Genomic DNA, 16,366 nt, shown 5'->3' on the forward strand with positions numbered 1-16,366 from the left:
GAACCATTAGGGTGTTACAATCTTCCCAACTCAAGATATAATACCCTTGCCAATGCCCAACAAATTCATATCTAACACAGAATTCATTATTTTTCGAAATATACCATCTCGTAGCACAAAATAAGCCATCTCAATACATGGTGACCCACATGAAAAGGCTCATGGAGTTGTGATACTAATGATCCAACAAACTATGCCGACAATTACATAATTATACTTAATTTTAAATCCTTTTTTCCAGATGAACAATGCAATATGAGAAATAGGTCACATTCTTGTGACTGTCTCATAGTTAATCACCTTCACAATTGATAATGCATCCCAATTAATGGTCACAAAATAACCTTACAACCAAGAACCAGCATGTATCTCTTCAAAGATCATTATGATTAATTAAAGACTTTATTTTCCACCAAGAAATAACAACAATCCATCATATCCCAAACTAGTGGGATAACTTCCCGTCAGCATCACACATAGTTGAAGCCCATACGATCCTAAATCAGGGCTCCCAACCATCATAAGGGCCCAAATTGGTGCACCCTTCTACAGATTGGTGCACCCTGCTCCTGGTCAATTCAAAAAATTCAGCTAAACAAAGCTATATTGATATGAGCTTGGTCCCAGTTGGTAAACAGTATCTCAGTCAAAGAAGGATTCCTATGGATTAGCACAAGGGAGGACTCTTTAGCTTTGAAAAGTAGTAGACAACTCAATCCCAGTTGGAATAAGAGTGGAGCAATCCTTACTCAAACTGTTACAGTCGAGTCAGGCAAGGAGAACACTGATCAAGGCTCTTCAGTCAAACCTAGTGGTAGTAGATTTAGACTTTATCTTTCTATTCTTATTGTATATAATTTCATCAATTTTCTTTGTAGCTATATTAGAATGTAGAGTCCTGATTTGAGCCATATTTGAAGAGTCCCAAAGGACTCTATTTTCAACGTGTATATACAATGAAGCAGCATGAGTTGTAAGAGAGAGGTATAAATAAGATTCAGAATGTTTGAGTGTTGGCGCAGTCAATAATGGAGAAATCGAACGTGATATTGAGATGCATTATTACTTTGATCATTGGCAGGCCATCTGAGAGGAGACATAAACCATGTTATTTAAACCCTCCCCTTTTTTCTCTCAAGTCAAACGATTAGTATATTGCATGGTGTCAATCAACCTTATGCATGCATGCATGGATGAGTAGTACGTACTTATGGAAAGCTTCCCTTTTGATTCGTTAATGAAGATTAGTGTTAGCTTATTCCAACAATACACTAACATCTCCTCTTAAAATAATTTCGAATAAATGCAAATTCTTCGCAATAATCAGAGTATTTCCTTTTTCTTGGTTCACAATTGGTATGATTAATCATAGTCTCTTCTTTTGAGTGTTAGAATTGAATGCATGCATCTGAAAGCCAAATGAGTGTTAGAATTGAATGCATGCATCTGAAAGCCAAATTTCAAATGCATGCAAGCATCTCTACGTGACGTAAAGATATGAGTTATTTTTCTTTTGGTCGACACTAGGGATGATTTGTGGGCCAAAAATCCACAACTATTTGCATCACATAGTAACATTGATAAGATATGAATTTCTCCTAGTCATTTCTTGCTTTACAAATGATTCCTTTGGCTCTCGAGAAAAGAGGGAACCATTGGCCTCTAAATTAATAATTTGGACTACCAATTCAGGAAGGTCAGCCTTAACAAGCTAATTTTTTATGCTCTTAACTACAACATATCAAAATAGTCAGGTCAAAGTTGTGATTATTACTTGTAAGTGATGCAAAAATATCATCAACAAAATAACAGCTGCAGATCGGTATACAGCTAGTGCTTCTTAGTACATGCTAGGATATAAAGATATAAAGCATGAAGTTGTACCACAATATTACTGGTAGCAAATAATTTTTATAAATACATCGCTAAAAGGAAAACAACAAATGATAAAATAACGAAGGTGTGGAACAGATCTTTCAGTCATTTGATGAGAAAAGCAATCCTGCTTCAAGTGAAAAAATTGAAAAGCTAAAAATAGCACAGCATTTTAACTATACAAGTATGTTATTCACCCTTCAATGAACTCGTACGAGGTTGCTGGCCCACTTGGATCAACTAAAACACTAAAACCATATCTCGGGGTTTCTAAAACACGGGGCTACGCTACATCGGTATGTGAAAAGCCTGGTTGATAAGCCCATCCCCAACCACTCCGCAAGAACGAACGCGTTCCCACAATTATTCTAATATCAGCAAACAGCTAATCAGCCGAGTACTAATCGACGGCATGTTCAAGCTACGGCAATGTTTTCCTGGATACACCGCGTACCATCCAAGGGAAGTGTAAGATCCACACAGATCACAAATAACCCCGTGACGTGATCCGACCACGCTACATCAGATGGAGGAGAAACCAACAACATACGAGAAACTAAAGTAAAACGAAGATCCGAGAATGGGAACGAGAAACAACCATAAAACCCTAGGTATCCGAAACAGAGGCAGATCAGAGAAAAATACCCATCTCTTCGGGCGTGGAGAAGTTCCTGCGGCCGGTGGGCTTGGCCTTGAACCTGCCTCTCCCCATGATCGACCGTGATCTGGCGCAAGCGATGAAGGATGGCTTCTCGGATTCTCTGGCGCTCGGTTGGCCGATCGGCGAAACCCTACTTACCTCGTCGCCCACACGCAACGACCCCTTCTCTCTCTTTCGCAAAGCTTTGATGGTTGCAATAACATAGTCAATGATCTACCTTTTTTCCCAGAAAGAAAATAAATCTCACCTTTTGGTATGATACAAGTAAAACTTCAACTATGACAGAAGAATGCGAGCAAATAGTACTTTCCCATTGAAGCCGCCTCTTGGCAGTTCCCCACATTGCCGTTGTCTTTAGGAATTTGAAGACCTTGCTATTTCAACCGATCAAGTTGCTAAAATGACAAGCAAAAGTCGCTATATAGTTCAGAAAGAGATTCAAATCTCTCCGGAGCCAAAAACCCTAAGAGAACTGTTTCCTAGGGTGCCGAATAATTGGTGTGAGATCAAATAAAACCATCCAGCGTTTCCTTCACTAATCGATCGATTTTGATCGCATGAATCGAAAACTTAACATAATTATAACAATGGACAACAAAAAAACCCTAGGCCGAGTCGGTCAACAAATCAAAGACAAGCCTTAATACGAAAAATGAATTACAGAGCTATTTAAGGTTTAAGAGAAGGCAACGTACCTCAACGTGCAAGGAGGACGAGCGGCCGGAGACCACAGGGGCGATCCCCAAAGCAAGGAGCAAGCGAGAGCAAGGGCTACGCTACGTCGGGGCTTCGGGGAAGTGGGTGTCTCCCCGTCTGGAGGATTATTTATATTGTGCGAACCGATTCGTGAGATCGGTCCGTTCAAACCGGAGCTCGGACGCATAGGTAGCCCAAATCTACTCGGATTTGGGCTCGGCAGAGACTGAGCTCGGTCTGTTCGAGTCGGTGCTCCGACCCAAAGGCAGCCCGAATCGACCGGTCTGGGATTTGGTGTCACCAGATCCTTTGGGTTCTCCTTTGGGTTCAACCGCGTCGAGTTGGTCAAATCGATCGAGCTATTTGTTTATGGTTGAACAGCGAGAGTTCTACATAATAAGGGTGTCACAAGTAGTTATTTTTGTTCTCTTCTATTTTAGCCTATCCAAAATCCGAGACGCAATGGGTGTAGGATATAAATTTATGGTATGCATGTAAGGAATAATGTCCGGAAGAAAATTCCTGGCACTGTGATACTTGTTTTTTTGATCCATCGTCAATTTAACTTGAGATAATTGATTTAACATAGTTTATATTTTGAGTATTATTGAATATGAAAGAGAGGGGTCGTTAAGTATCGAGAACCTACGTGAGAGAATAATTTTTCTGAAGGTGAAAAAGGACAAAAGATACCTCTGTCTCATATCTTATTCTTAGAAAAGATTGAAGTTTTGTTCAGAAAATTCTGTCCAACAACCAATATAGTACATATATGCAAACATCTAAATCTCATAAATATTTGTTTAGCTTGGTTTCAATTCCGAATGAGCCCACTAAAGAAAGATCCATAGACTTAAACGGTGAGGGTTACCAAAATCTTCATAAACTAAGGTTGTTTCAGAAGAGGGTCTGAATAATCCCTCAGCCATCAAAGATAACCAATATGCCGACTAATCCACGGTTTTTCCAGGAAAGAAGTATACGTCGACTAAAACGAAAGGTTTCCGAGATCTCATCGAAACGTAGATCATCCTTTCTGTATGATCGCGAAAAGAGGACCGATCGATCCATAGATCATCAAAGATCTCAATCCATAGATAACGATCCCTCGAATGAAACATGCATAGACAAGAGGGAGAGAGGTCAAGAAACCCTGCATCACAAGGGAAAACTACCGGACCTTATCGGGATCTTGTGGAAGTAGGGTTCCATCATAAAACAATCGTTCGCGATCAAAGAATCGGCAAAAGAGGAACGATAGAACCATAGATCGATCTAACGATCCTTCGAAAGAGAAATGATAAAGCTAGAAAACAACCGTTCGTCATTAAAGAATCGGGAAAAGAGGAACGATAGAACCATAGATGGATTTAATGATCCTTCGAAAGAGAAGTGATAGAGCTAGAAAATAACCATTCGCAATCAAAAACTCGGCGAAAGAGAAACGATAAAACCATGGATGATACTAACGATCCTTCTAAATAGAAATGAGAGAACTAAAGGATCAAGATAAAGATCAAGAAACCTATATCCGGCGTCATCTTCTTGTCCTCGTTCCGCTCTGCTCCGGCCGAAGGGGACAGAGGAGGAAGAGAAGGATGAAACGGAGAGAGAACAGACGGGTTGGTCGGTGCGCTTCCCCTACCATCTCGTTTATTTAAGTTGAACTCATCGCGGCCACGTCGACCTGGGACCATCATGAATCTTGACATTCATTTTTAGCCATCTGATCTGGTTCATGTTCACATGATCGTGTATATATATATATATATATATATATATATATATATATATATATATATATATATATATATATATTCGAAAATGCACATCGTATAATTGATGTTCAAATCAATCTGACCAAATAAGAAATGGATTTAAATAAGAAATAGAGAGCAAAGATAAACTGATCTCAATTGTTCGAAGATGAAGAAATCCAATGAGTTTATGGCCTTTGTGTCCAATGTTGGGCAGGAAGCCCACAAATAGTGGGCTAGGACAGCCCACACCCCCTCTTAATCTAACCCTAATTAACATTAGGGGGTATGGTGGCTACGTTTTAGAGGCAGAAAAAGGTTATAAAAGGACAGCAACGAGGGCAGCAACTTGATATCCTTGCAGCAGCAAAGAGAAAAGAAAAAGGAAGAAAAACGAGAGAAAGAAAAGGAAGAAGACAAGGACAACACAGAGAGACTATTCTCAATCATCATCTCAGGTTAGATCAAATCTACAGTAGACTCTTGCTATGATTACTTGGGGAGGTTTTAGATATTGTGAGCAGTGACGTGATCCTTGTATCCCAGTTAATCTCTTATGATTGCTGCTAGGGTTTAGGGCAAAAGATTGAGATATGTATATTCATTATTCTCATAGTGGATTATCTCTAGTTTGCCCCGTGGTTTTTACCCTTCTAATTGAAGGGGTTGTAGTGATTTAATTTTTGTATTTGAACATGGAGGCCAGTAATATTTCTATTAGTTTGAATGTAAATAATTGGATGATATGGAAACCAAAAATGGAAGATCTCTTGTATTGTAAAGATTTGTATGGACCTTTGTAGGGGGATAGTGCAAAACCTACAACTATGACAGATGATGAGTGTAAGAGGTTAGATCGAAAAACAATTGGGTTTATTCGACAATGGCTTGATGATAGTGTCTTTCACCATGTTTCTATTGAAATTTCTGCATATTCTCTTTGGAAAAAGTTGGAAAATCTCTATGAAAGAAAAACAACTGGTAACAAAGCTTTTTTGATCATGAAACTTGTGAACCTAAAATATAGAGAGGGTGCTTCTATTGCTGAGCATTTGAATGAAATACAAAGTATTACTAACCAGTTATCTTCTATGAAAATGTCTTTTGATGATGAGTTGCAGGCATTGTTACTTCTCAGTTCATTACCAGAAAGTTGGGAGACACTAGTGGTTTCCCTTAGTAATTCTACGCCAGATGGTATTGTTACTATAAGTCAAGTAACAAGCAGTTTGTTGAATGAGGAGTTGAGAAGAAAGAGTTCAGCAACATCTCAGAATGATTCACATGCACTTATCTCAGAGAACAGAAGAAGGTCAAAGTCTAGAAGCAGTTCACGTATGGGTAGGAGCAAGTCAAGATCAAAAAAAAATATTGTTTATTATAACTGTAGTGAGATTGAGTGGGTGATTGACACATGTGCTTCTTATCATGCTGTAAAGGTTTGGTTTCATTTCCAGGAAAATTAGGTATAAAAATCTTATTTTTTTAGCATTTTATATCAACTGTAAAGGTTTGGCTACATTTCCAGGAAAAAAAAATACTGTAATTTGTTGCTTAGATATAAGAACTTGCATGTTAAATAACATGGAAGGAGAAGCTAATATTTATTTTGACTGTTGGAAGGCTGAAAGTGAAGAGAGCTACCAAGATAAACATCCCTTGAGAAGGGAAAACAACGAAACCAATCGGTGCATGTTCTGTTACCAGCATCACCTTACAAGATATATAATGGCATCCATTTAGCAGATACTCACAAAGATTGCTTGATGAAGCCCCAAATTGGTGAAGGCATCAAGATTCTAGGATTCAATTTAACTAAATCACACATTTCTAATAAGAGGGCAGATTTTGCAACAACAACAGCAAGGTTGCACCTTTGTAATAGGAGAGATCAAGATTCGGATCACAGAAATAATCTCTCTATATTTGGTGGTAAGACCATATTTAGTGGTAAGACTAGGCATGTTAACCTTATGATCCTTATCATGGCTGCATTGGCGTCGGCATCCTACACACGTACGTCCACACATCTCTAATGCAAACTTGAGGAAACAATCACATTAGATAAGAACAAAAACTGCAAATAAAGAAACAATCGCATTAAATAAGAACATCAACATCTAAATTTGTTCATGAAGCCCTAAATTTGTTTCTTTTCTTTGCCTTAAGAAAGAACACATCATGATATTGCGACACAGCTTGAATTTTTTAAACGAATCTAAATTTGTTGATGAAGCCCCAAATTTAATAGTGACACTCTGTAGCACAATTAAGTAGCAAATTGAGCGCATCAAGCTATTCAATTAATAATGTCATTTTAACCATCATGTTGTTATTCAATGAATAATGTCTTCATCGATCTCTCTATATCTTCGTAGTTCAAGTTTATAATCAATTTCACTTAGGCTCTCATCAACTAGGATAATATAATCAATAAATAACATTTACTGGAGAGGTTTATTATGTAAATGACTAGTAAGTTTATCCATTATTAATATGAAAAGATAGGAACTTAATGAGAATCCTTAATGTAATCCTATATTAATAATAAATTCACTAGACACACTTTCTATAGTTCTAATACCGGTAGTTATATTATTATACATATCTTTAATAATATCAATATAATTAGTGAATATACCTTTCTTTTCTAAAACTTACCATAGTAAATCTCTAAGAACCCTATCACAGGCTTTCTATAAGTCAATAAAGCCCAATGTTCATCGTACCGTAGCATATCATTCAATACGAGTAGTACATACCGGTCTGACAGGGGATTGATACGGGCAATATATCGGCATTTCCCTATGTACCATGTGTTGGTACACTCGGTACAAGTTGGTATGGCTCGATATGTATTGTACCGATAACTAATCGATACATCGATACATACTAGTAAGGCGAACCATGATAAAGCCCATATGCAAATTTTTTTTTTCTCTCTATACTTTTTCATTAATTGTTTTAATAAATAAATAGTTTTTATGTTTGATCTTTCGAGCATAAAATCAAATTGATTTTTAAAGATATTTCTTTTAAGTCTTATCATATTTTCGATAACTCTTTACTAAAATTTTATAATATAGCTCATGATTTTAATTTCTCTGTAAGCATATTGTTATTGTAGAAAAAAAAGGGTTCTGATGTCACATATGTTACTACCAAGTCTATAAGCATTTCATAGCCAAAAAAACTATCTACGGTGCTCCAAAGAAATAGATGGATTGCAGGTAAACATGATTCCATTTAATATCAAAATGAAACCATCTTTTTTCTAAAGCTAACAACAGCACCCAAGATTTCACACTAAAATAGATTTACAAAGATGAGAAACGATATTTTTTTCTTACAACACAGATGAGAAACGTTAACGAAAGAGAAGCGAAAAGTCTCTTCCATGATTCATCATCATCGTCTTCATCTCTTCTCCCACATGCAGTAGTCATTGCCAGAGGCAACGATGTGGAAGTTGGAAGGAACGAGATTCCCCACGTCGTATCTCGAGCCTAGCTTTGTCAATATCTTCCCATCAATCATTGCCATGTAGAGGTCAGCATCAGAGGCCAGTTCTGATCGTATGCTGGCTTCCCATCGTTTCCGTAAGCTAATGAACTCCAGATCTCAGCCTCCACGAAGTTTGGCTGCGTCTGTTCGACGTAGATCTTGGCGATGCTTGAGGAGTAACCCTTGGCAAAGTCGAGCCTCCACTCGTCGAAGCCGATGTCAATCTTGAGCCAGTTCAGCCAGTCCGTGAGCTCACGCTGGACCTGCGTGTTGAGGTGGTCGATGTCGGGAGCCGCCGCGAAGCCCTCGCCGGTGTTGAGGTTGCCGGTGCCGTCGGAGTATTGTGCGTCGTCCCTACAGATCATGTGTGGACCCCAATCGAGGCGGGCATCATCGGTTCCGCCTTCGAAGATGCACCATATGCCTCTCCCGTCTTGCTTGTCTACGCAATGATGGTTGATGACGATGTCAGCCACGCATTTGACTCCCTTGTCGTGGAAAGCGCCGATCAGCGCTTTCCAAGTATGGGAATCAGGATTAGTTGAAGGCGCTGATCGACGCTTTCCACGACAAGGGAGTCAAATGCGTGGCCGACATCGTCATCAACCATCGTTGCGCAGACAAGCAAGACGGGAGAGGCATATGGTGCACCTTCGAAGGCGGAACCGATGATGCCCGCCTCGATTGGGGTCCACACATGATCTGTAGGGTCGATGTCGGGAGCCGTCGCGAAGCCCTCGCCGGTGTTGAGGTTGCCGGTGCCGTCGGAGTACTGTGTGTCGTCCCTACAGATCATGTGTGGACCCCAATCGAGGCGGGCATCATCGGTTCCGCCTTCAAAGATGCACCATATGCCTCTCCCGTCTTGCTTGTTTGCGCAACGATGGTTGATGACGATGTCGGCCACGCATTTGACTCCCTTGTCGTGGAAAGCGCCGATCAGCGCCTTCAACTCATCTTGATTCCCATACTTGGAAGCACCCAAGTCGTAGAGCCGGCCCGTCATGTAACCTGAGAGGAGAAGTGTCACATAATAGTTTAGACCAAGGCCGACTCGGTCAACATGTGAGAGTGATCACGACGGCAAATACGAATCACGGAACGACCTTGAACGCCGACAGAGTGCGAGGGCGGAGGCAGCCAGACGTGGGTGACTCCAGCGTTGGCTATATCAGAGACTGTCTTTCAAGAAGTTATACCAGCCGCCTTGCTGCCTCCACGACTCCTAGTTGAAGCCCTGCAATGTATTCGTTTCTCTTAGTGTAAACGCGATGAAGGACAAAGGAAAGAAATGGATCTGTTTATCTCTACCTGGAAGAGTATCTGGGACTGAGCCAAGTTCGGAACGACAAGAAACAGAAGCAGAAACATCCAAGGACCAAGTGATTTCACTTTCAGAACTGAAAAAAACAAGTCATCATACACCACAAAAACATATCAAACCCTAGACATATCGGACAGCTCAAGCACACGCAATGCATCTCTCAAACGAGAAACAGCCTCGTATGATGATCTTTGATTGTTTCCCCAAACAAGCTAAATATTTCACAGAAAACCTAATTTAGGATAATGACACAAGTATGAAGACCAACTAATCGTTAAAAGTTGTGTTTAGATCCCCAAACAAGCTAAATATTTCACAGAAACCCTATTCACTGCCTCAGCCCCCGTAAAACGTTTAAAGTTGTGTTTAGATCCGACCCGACTCGCTAGCGGGTCTGTATACTCGACCCATAATTCCGCCAGTCAAATTAAACGGGTCGGATCATTTCATTCGATGGTTACGGATCGAGATCGCAGGCCCAGCAGACATGAGCTGATCCGCTCTTCTGTTTGGATCTAGCTAAATGCACAATTAAAAGAAATGCTGTTAACTATATCTCTTTTAAGCTTCTCCTCCTCTTTCTCGTTCTAGTCAACAACCACACCACCGACGTTCCACTTCCATACATTTGATGGGAGGAACATCGAGTTCCTCCTCCTCGTTCGACCTCCTCCTCGTTCGACTCAGTTCTTCAATGATTGCCTCCAAAACCAGCTTGGTTTCATGGGTCAACGGGCTAGGTGGCGCTCGTTCCCTCCACTTTGATGTGATTATTTTGTGCTCCTCTCATATGTTGTTACATGCACGTTTCTCCTATCCCTTTCCATGGTTTCATGACAAAATAATATGTGCAGTCGAGCATCTTTGCTGACAACTCCTTTTCATCTTGACTGGGAAATTGGGTCTGAGACAAATTAAGTTGTGTATATACGATGAAGCATGAGTTGCAAGAGAGAGGTATAGATAAGATTCATAATGTTTGAGTGTTGGTGCAGTCAATAATGGAGAAATCGAACGCGATATTGAGATGCATTATTACTTTGATCATTGGCAGGCCATCTGAGAGGAGACATAAACCATGTTATTTAATCCCTCCCCTTTTTTTCTCTCTAAGTCAAACGATTAGTATATTGCATGGTGTCAATCAACCTTATGCATGCATGCACGTACTTACGGAAAGCTTCCCTTTTGATTCGTTAATGAAGATTAGTGTTAGCTTATTCCAACAATACACTAACATCGAATCGTAAAACAGAAAGAACCCTAGTTGCATAGAAGACGGAGAAGAGAAGAAATAAAAGAAGAGGAGAGGAAAGGATAAAACAGAAAGAACCCTAGTTGCATAGAAGACGGAGAAGAGAAGAAATAAAGGAAGAGGAGAGGAAAGGATAAAACAGAAAGAACCCTAGTTGCATGGAAGGCTCCGCCGGCGGAGGAGCGGCAGCTGGAGTCGGGGGCATGAATGCGGAGATGGAGAAGAGGCATCGTAATCCCGATCGCATCGAAAATACAATGCACACCTATCAACACTCAATTCCGTGAAATACCTTGCTACAAGAAGCCTGAACTTTAGTGAAAATTTTATAGTTGATAGCAACATTCGGATAGTTTACACCAAATTCTGAATACCCAACCAACATGGGAAAACATAAACAAACTAAAAAGAAGAAAAATAAAAGTCTCAACTCACAAAAAGATTTTAGAGAAGAAAATTGGAGAAGAAAACAGCAACGAGTTAATGATAACTCATAATCTGAAAGCCTATGTTGTCTGAGCAAAGACTGCGACCTAAACAAAAAAGAAGAGAAAAGTTGTATACTGTTATAGCAAGATTTTAACATTCAGGATTGAGGATTAGACAATAAATTGTAAGCTGAATTGGTAGCAGTTTTTATTTTTCAAAGTTGCCAAAGTTTAAACGTTTAGGGATGCTAGAGCAACTGATTATGCTTATAAAATTAAGACGTCATAGAGGACAATCATTGGACACACTGCAAATGATTACAATCCATTAAACATGAATTCAATGAGGAAAATTGGATTGCTGTTTGAGATGAGAATTCACTAGGTACCATTCCTGGAATCTTAAATTGCTGTTTGAGATGGGAATTCACAAAGTACAGTTACTGAGACTCTTGAATTAAGAATTAAACTCGAGCAAACAGATGATCACAATGCATTGTTGCCACAGTATATGCCAATTAGCATGGTCAACATGAGATCCATATTAACCAGGACAAGCCAGCATTAGCAAAAGGGTTTGTCAGCACACCCTTCCCTTGGCACTCAAAGGGCCTCCAAGCTACGCAGTAGCTTAAGCACCGGATCTGGGGCCTAACAACTAACCTGTTATTGCTTGATTACTACAAATACATTGCTAAATGATAAAAGAGGATCAGGATACTGAAAAGTTTTGACAAATGCAACATATCAAAATGTAGTTTTCTTTTGATAAATCATATTTAGAAATATTTGTCTCTAAAGAAATAGCAACAACCATGGATACATTGGCTTATTAATCTATCAAACCCTCTTTATAATGCATATGTTTTACATAACATTGCTCATATGTCTCATATATATGTCCACACGACACCCCGATTATCTGATGGCATACTATTTCATGATGCCATTCGAGTTTTAAAAACAATATTGATGATAATCCATGAAACCCAAAAAAATGAACATGTAAATGAGTTATTTAAGATATATCTGTAATCATTCTAAACAGAGAGTATTGTTGTAAATGAGACGATTCAATAAAAAAAATACTTAATCAACCATCATATAAACATTGCCTTATCAGCAAGACAGCCCATACCATTCCCTAGTCCAACCTACAATTTACCTCACCATAGGGGGATATTGACAAGTACCAATTCAGTATGCCACCAAGAAAAAAGAAGAAAAAATTGAGAAAAAGAAATAGATATATCTTCATGATGCAATTTCAATTGTCTATTTTTTGTTCTTTCTTGATGACCTATTGCTTGGGAGGAGACTGTGCAGATCATGCCACTAGCAGGATTTCACCAAGAATCTGATCAAATAAGGGGAATGTCATCGCCAACAGAGCAACCAGGCTAGACTACTTCTGATCTAGAATAGGTGACAAGTGGGTGGTTCTACTTCTAGCAGGGATCCTATGCACCATCTGTTGACATCTTGTGATGGAGGTCAATAAGAGCGTATTAGAAACATCCAGGTTCAAATGACACGGATACCATCAAAGGACACTACTAATTCCACGGAAGGTGTTTATATAAGGTTATAAACTACATAAAGATTTCACGGAACTACGATTTCTTCTCTCACAATTTTGTAACCTAGAGTCGAAATTTTCCCCATCTTCTTTCCCATTAAATCCATGCTTCTAGCGTTCATATTTCACATATCAGTCCAATATGTCAACTAGATAATCTTACCAAATGAAGTTGATTTAGGGGTAGAGACAGGGGAGCGATAACAAAACCGTTTCTAGAAAACCATACGGAACCAAGAACACCTCAATACTAGTTCTTACCCAATCTGCAAACTCGTGAGAGGAAAGAAGCAGCGATCCTCACGAGTTCCCATCGCAATTCTGCTGCAAAAAGAAATTATCCCTCTGTTAGGAGTAATCAAAGCCAAAAATTTATCCCCAAAACACCAAATCTGGCGTCAGGATGAAGTTAAAAAGAAGAAGAAAACCGCTGATCAGGTCAAAATGCTTCCATCGCTTACCACCACCGGTTCCACCGAACCTCATCACCACCTTGAACGTTTCCGCTAGATCGGGATACCAATAGGAGTACAAAGCAAGATATAAGGCCGCTGGAGAAACAGATCGAGAGATAGCGTGAGAGAGAGAGAGAGAGAGAGAGAGAAGGCCGCTTGGGGCCAATTAATACACTTCGCTTCGCTTCCAAGGGGCGTCCGAGCGCGATGCCTCGCGGCCTCGCCACATCCGCGACGACGACGTCACCCACGTTAACGCCGTTACTATGCCCTTCTTGAAAATTCGTTATTCTTTTTTATCTTTCGCCGGGTGGTCGCTGCCACGAGTCTGACGTGTCGCTCTCTCCGCTTTGGGATCCGTTCCTCCGCTGCTCTGCGTCGAAGCCAGACGATTGGGTTGCGCGCGCGGGGCGGCGACAGAGCGCGGGAGCGGCGGAGCGGCGACCGGCCACGCGGGCGAGACACAGGAAAGCGAAAGGTAAAAGGCAAAAGGGGAAACCACCACGTTGGACGTATGAGGAAACGTGGAGATTAGGATGAGTTAGCGAAGCCAACACGAACAGCGAACAGCATTTGGTGGAACGACAACGCGACCTGCCGACAAATTTCATCCGGCGGCGAACCCAAATCATGTCAATCCGACTCGACAAACCTCATGAAGCTCACACTTTTCCGGCAATTCTACATCATTGTGATCGGATATTTGTAATTCACGAGGATCGTCGTCTATGCATCGGGGACAATCACATCTTACAAGTACCGGTGCGTGAGCGTCGCAGCTGAGGAAACCGTGAGCCTTTTGTTCTACATTTTCATGTTCTATATGTTTCGCCCGGTGGAGAGGAACCAGTACTTTATGCTTGATGAAGAAGAGGAAGAAGCTGCAGAATTGGCGCTCCGTGAGGAAGAGTTCGAGCTTTGATTGACAGTAGGAAGGAGAAACACTTGTGTGGGAACTTCCTGGTGTGATCTTCACGCTGATTTCATCGAGTATTCTTGCTATAGGATAAAAGAAGGTTATGAGGTATTGTACTCTAATTTGCGTCGATTGATGCTTTCATTGTTTCATTGATGCTTTCCTTTCCATTGTCTTCATCAGTCGTTGAGCTTAAATATAAACATTCTTTTGTGTTTAAGGCTAAAAGTTGTCTTTAAAAAGTTTATAGTATGCATTGCATGGACAAGGTATGAATAATTAGATGGACTTGTGTTCTCATATGAATCATCATTCTTAATAGAAACTCTGTAGGAGGAACAATTCGAGTTAGCTCTTCTTTTTTCTGGTAGTCTGTATGGCTAGTGCTTGGCTACCTAAACCATGTTCCTCGGATTTAGAATACACCGCAAAATGTGCTAAGCACTTATGTTCCCTTCTCTGAAAAGATGAAAGAATTTACAACCCAAAAAACATGTAGATAGTTGCAAAATACTCCTAAAACAGTTAAGGAGTTTCCATGGTTCCTTGTTGAGGAACTTAACAATCATCTCAGCATCTGATTCCACCTTCAGGTGAGTCGCACACCCTCATTCAGTGCAGCTCCCACCCAAATTTAATGGCTAGCACTTACGCCTTCCAGCAGTCAGTGTCCGGCAAAAAGGAGCAGCCAGCCAGCAAACACTTTCCGTCACTGGATCTCATCAAGAATCCCGCCCCTTGTGCATTATCCTGCAGATTAGATCTCTGCAAATCACTGGATTAGTGTATAGAGATTTGACGCTGCAAATCGCTTGAACAGGTTCAAGTTATTAATTTAGATCTCTGTTTTACTGGATCCATGTTGGTGTAAAAGGTTATGCTTTGATGCTTTCGAAGAAAAGAGGTTGATAGGAATAGCAGAAGCTGCAGTCTCTTGCCAAACTCACTCGTTTATGTAGGTTTTCTGATTCGTCGATTGGATTAATTTGATGAGAAAAATGGTTTGTGCATTGTGGATGATCTGGCTTTGAAAAAAGTACTGCTTGGAGATTATGGTAGTGATGGATGGTACAAACTTTGCTTTGATTTATGCCATCTATGTTACAGCAAAAATAGATCTGTTTTTGAGAAGTACTGGTTGGAGATTGTGGTAGTAAAGAATGGTAAAAGTTTTGCATAGATTCATGACTTGTGTGTTACTGCAACAGGCAGCAAATTGTGCCTTTTTTTGATTGATTAATGAGAAACAATTCAAGCTTCATATTCTTTCTTTCCCAATCATTAATATCTTTTGTATTGAAATATTTGCATTTTTATTGTTGTTTCATTGTCATAATGTCATTGGTGTCATCCACCATCTTCATAGGGTTTCTCGGTTAGATTTTGACAGTGCCGATCTCTCATGCCTGTACTCACACATTGCATCTAGGAAGCGGTTCAGATTGGTACACTGTCCTACTTCAAGTGCTTAATTAAATCTCCTTGGCAGCAAAACTGCAACAAAGATGGTTAAACTGTGTTTACTGCTGTATCATTCTCTCTTTCTTGATCTTTTAAACCATGTCTCTCTGTTTGGTTAGTTCTTGAATTAATAGCTTGATTCGCTCCGGTGTTGCTACGAGTTGGTTTGTGTTTTGAGTTTTTGTTTAGGCAAATCATTCTGAATTTGTTCAACAAATTCACAACCATGGTTTTCAGCATTAACATATTATAGCATATTTCACTGCTAGCCCTGTTATTCATGTTCCTCATCTGCTTCCACAACTTGTATTCAAATTCTTGGTATGCCAATGCCTAGTAGAACATGCATGATCTATAATTTCAGAAACTTGGAGAGTGCAAACACTCGAATATGTTTTGCACAATTTCATTTTTGTGGTTGATTTCTGGTGCTGTGGTACTTATTCTGGCAGAAT

At 40.0% G+C, this 16,366-nt stretch overlaps 2 protein-coding genes and 3 long non-coding RNA genes across 5 annotated transcripts in view; 1 reads left to right on the forward strand and 4 right to left on the reverse strand.

The window, feature by feature from the left end:
• The window catches only part of LOC103984405 (villin-2), a 28,281-nt gene extending 20,491 nt beyond the window's left edge, over window positions 1–7,790 (reverse strand). The window contains 2 exon segments of the mRNA XM_065185441.1: window positions 3,232–3,312; window positions 7,752–7,790. Of these exon segments, the coding sequence (XP_065041513.1) occupies window positions 3,232–3,312; window positions 7,752–7,790 (120 nt within the window).
• LOC135673339 (uncharacterized) lies at window positions 1,879–3,225 on the reverse strand. The gene is made up of 2 exons (XR_010513279.1): window positions 2,843–3,225; window positions 1,879–2,753 (listed from the first exon to the last, which is right to left on the reverse strand). It is a non-coding gene; the product is annotated as an uncharacterized LOC135673339 (long non-coding RNA).
• A 1,211-nt stretch (window positions 7,791–9,001) lies between the features above and the next one.
• On the reverse strand, window positions 9,002–9,499 carry LOC135675170 (alpha-amylase type A isozyme-like). The gene has a single exon (XM_065185445.1). The coding sequence runs from the start codon at window positions 9,497–9,499 to the stop codon at window positions 9,002–9,004; it is 498 nt and encodes a 165-aa protein (XP_065041517.1).
• A 2,340-nt stretch (window positions 9,500–11,839) lies between these two features.
• Window positions 11,840–14,090, reverse strand: LOC135673338 (uncharacterized). Its single transcript, XR_010513278.1, has 2 exons — window positions 13,541–14,090; window positions 11,840–13,403 (listed from the first exon to the last, which is right to left on the reverse strand). It is a non-coding gene; the product is annotated as an uncharacterized LOC135673338 (long non-coding RNA).
• An 83-nt stretch (window positions 14,091–14,173) lies between these two features.
• On the forward strand, window positions 14,174–15,710 carry LOC135673340 (uncharacterized). The gene is made up of 2 exons (XR_010513280.1): window positions 14,174–14,558; window positions 15,044–15,710. It is a non-coding gene; the product is annotated as an uncharacterized LOC135673340 (long non-coding RNA).
• Window positions 15,711–16,366: the final 656 nt, after the last annotated feature.

Source organism: Musa acuminata, chromosome BXJ1-5 (assembly GCF_036884655.1).
Source record: "Musa acuminata AAA Group cultivar baxijiao chromosome BXJ1-5, Cavendish_Baxijiao_AAA, whole genome shotgun sequence".
In the NCBI taxonomy this organism is placed as follows: domain Eukaryota; kingdom Viridiplantae; phylum Streptophyta; class Magnoliopsida; order Zingiberales; family Musaceae; genus Musa; species Musa acuminata.

Excerpts from the sequence above, each read along its gene's own strand:
- LOC135675170 (XM_065185445.1), bottom strand. The coding sequence starts at position 9,499 with ATGACGGGCCGGCTCTACGACTTGGGTGCTTCCAAGTATGGGAATCAA.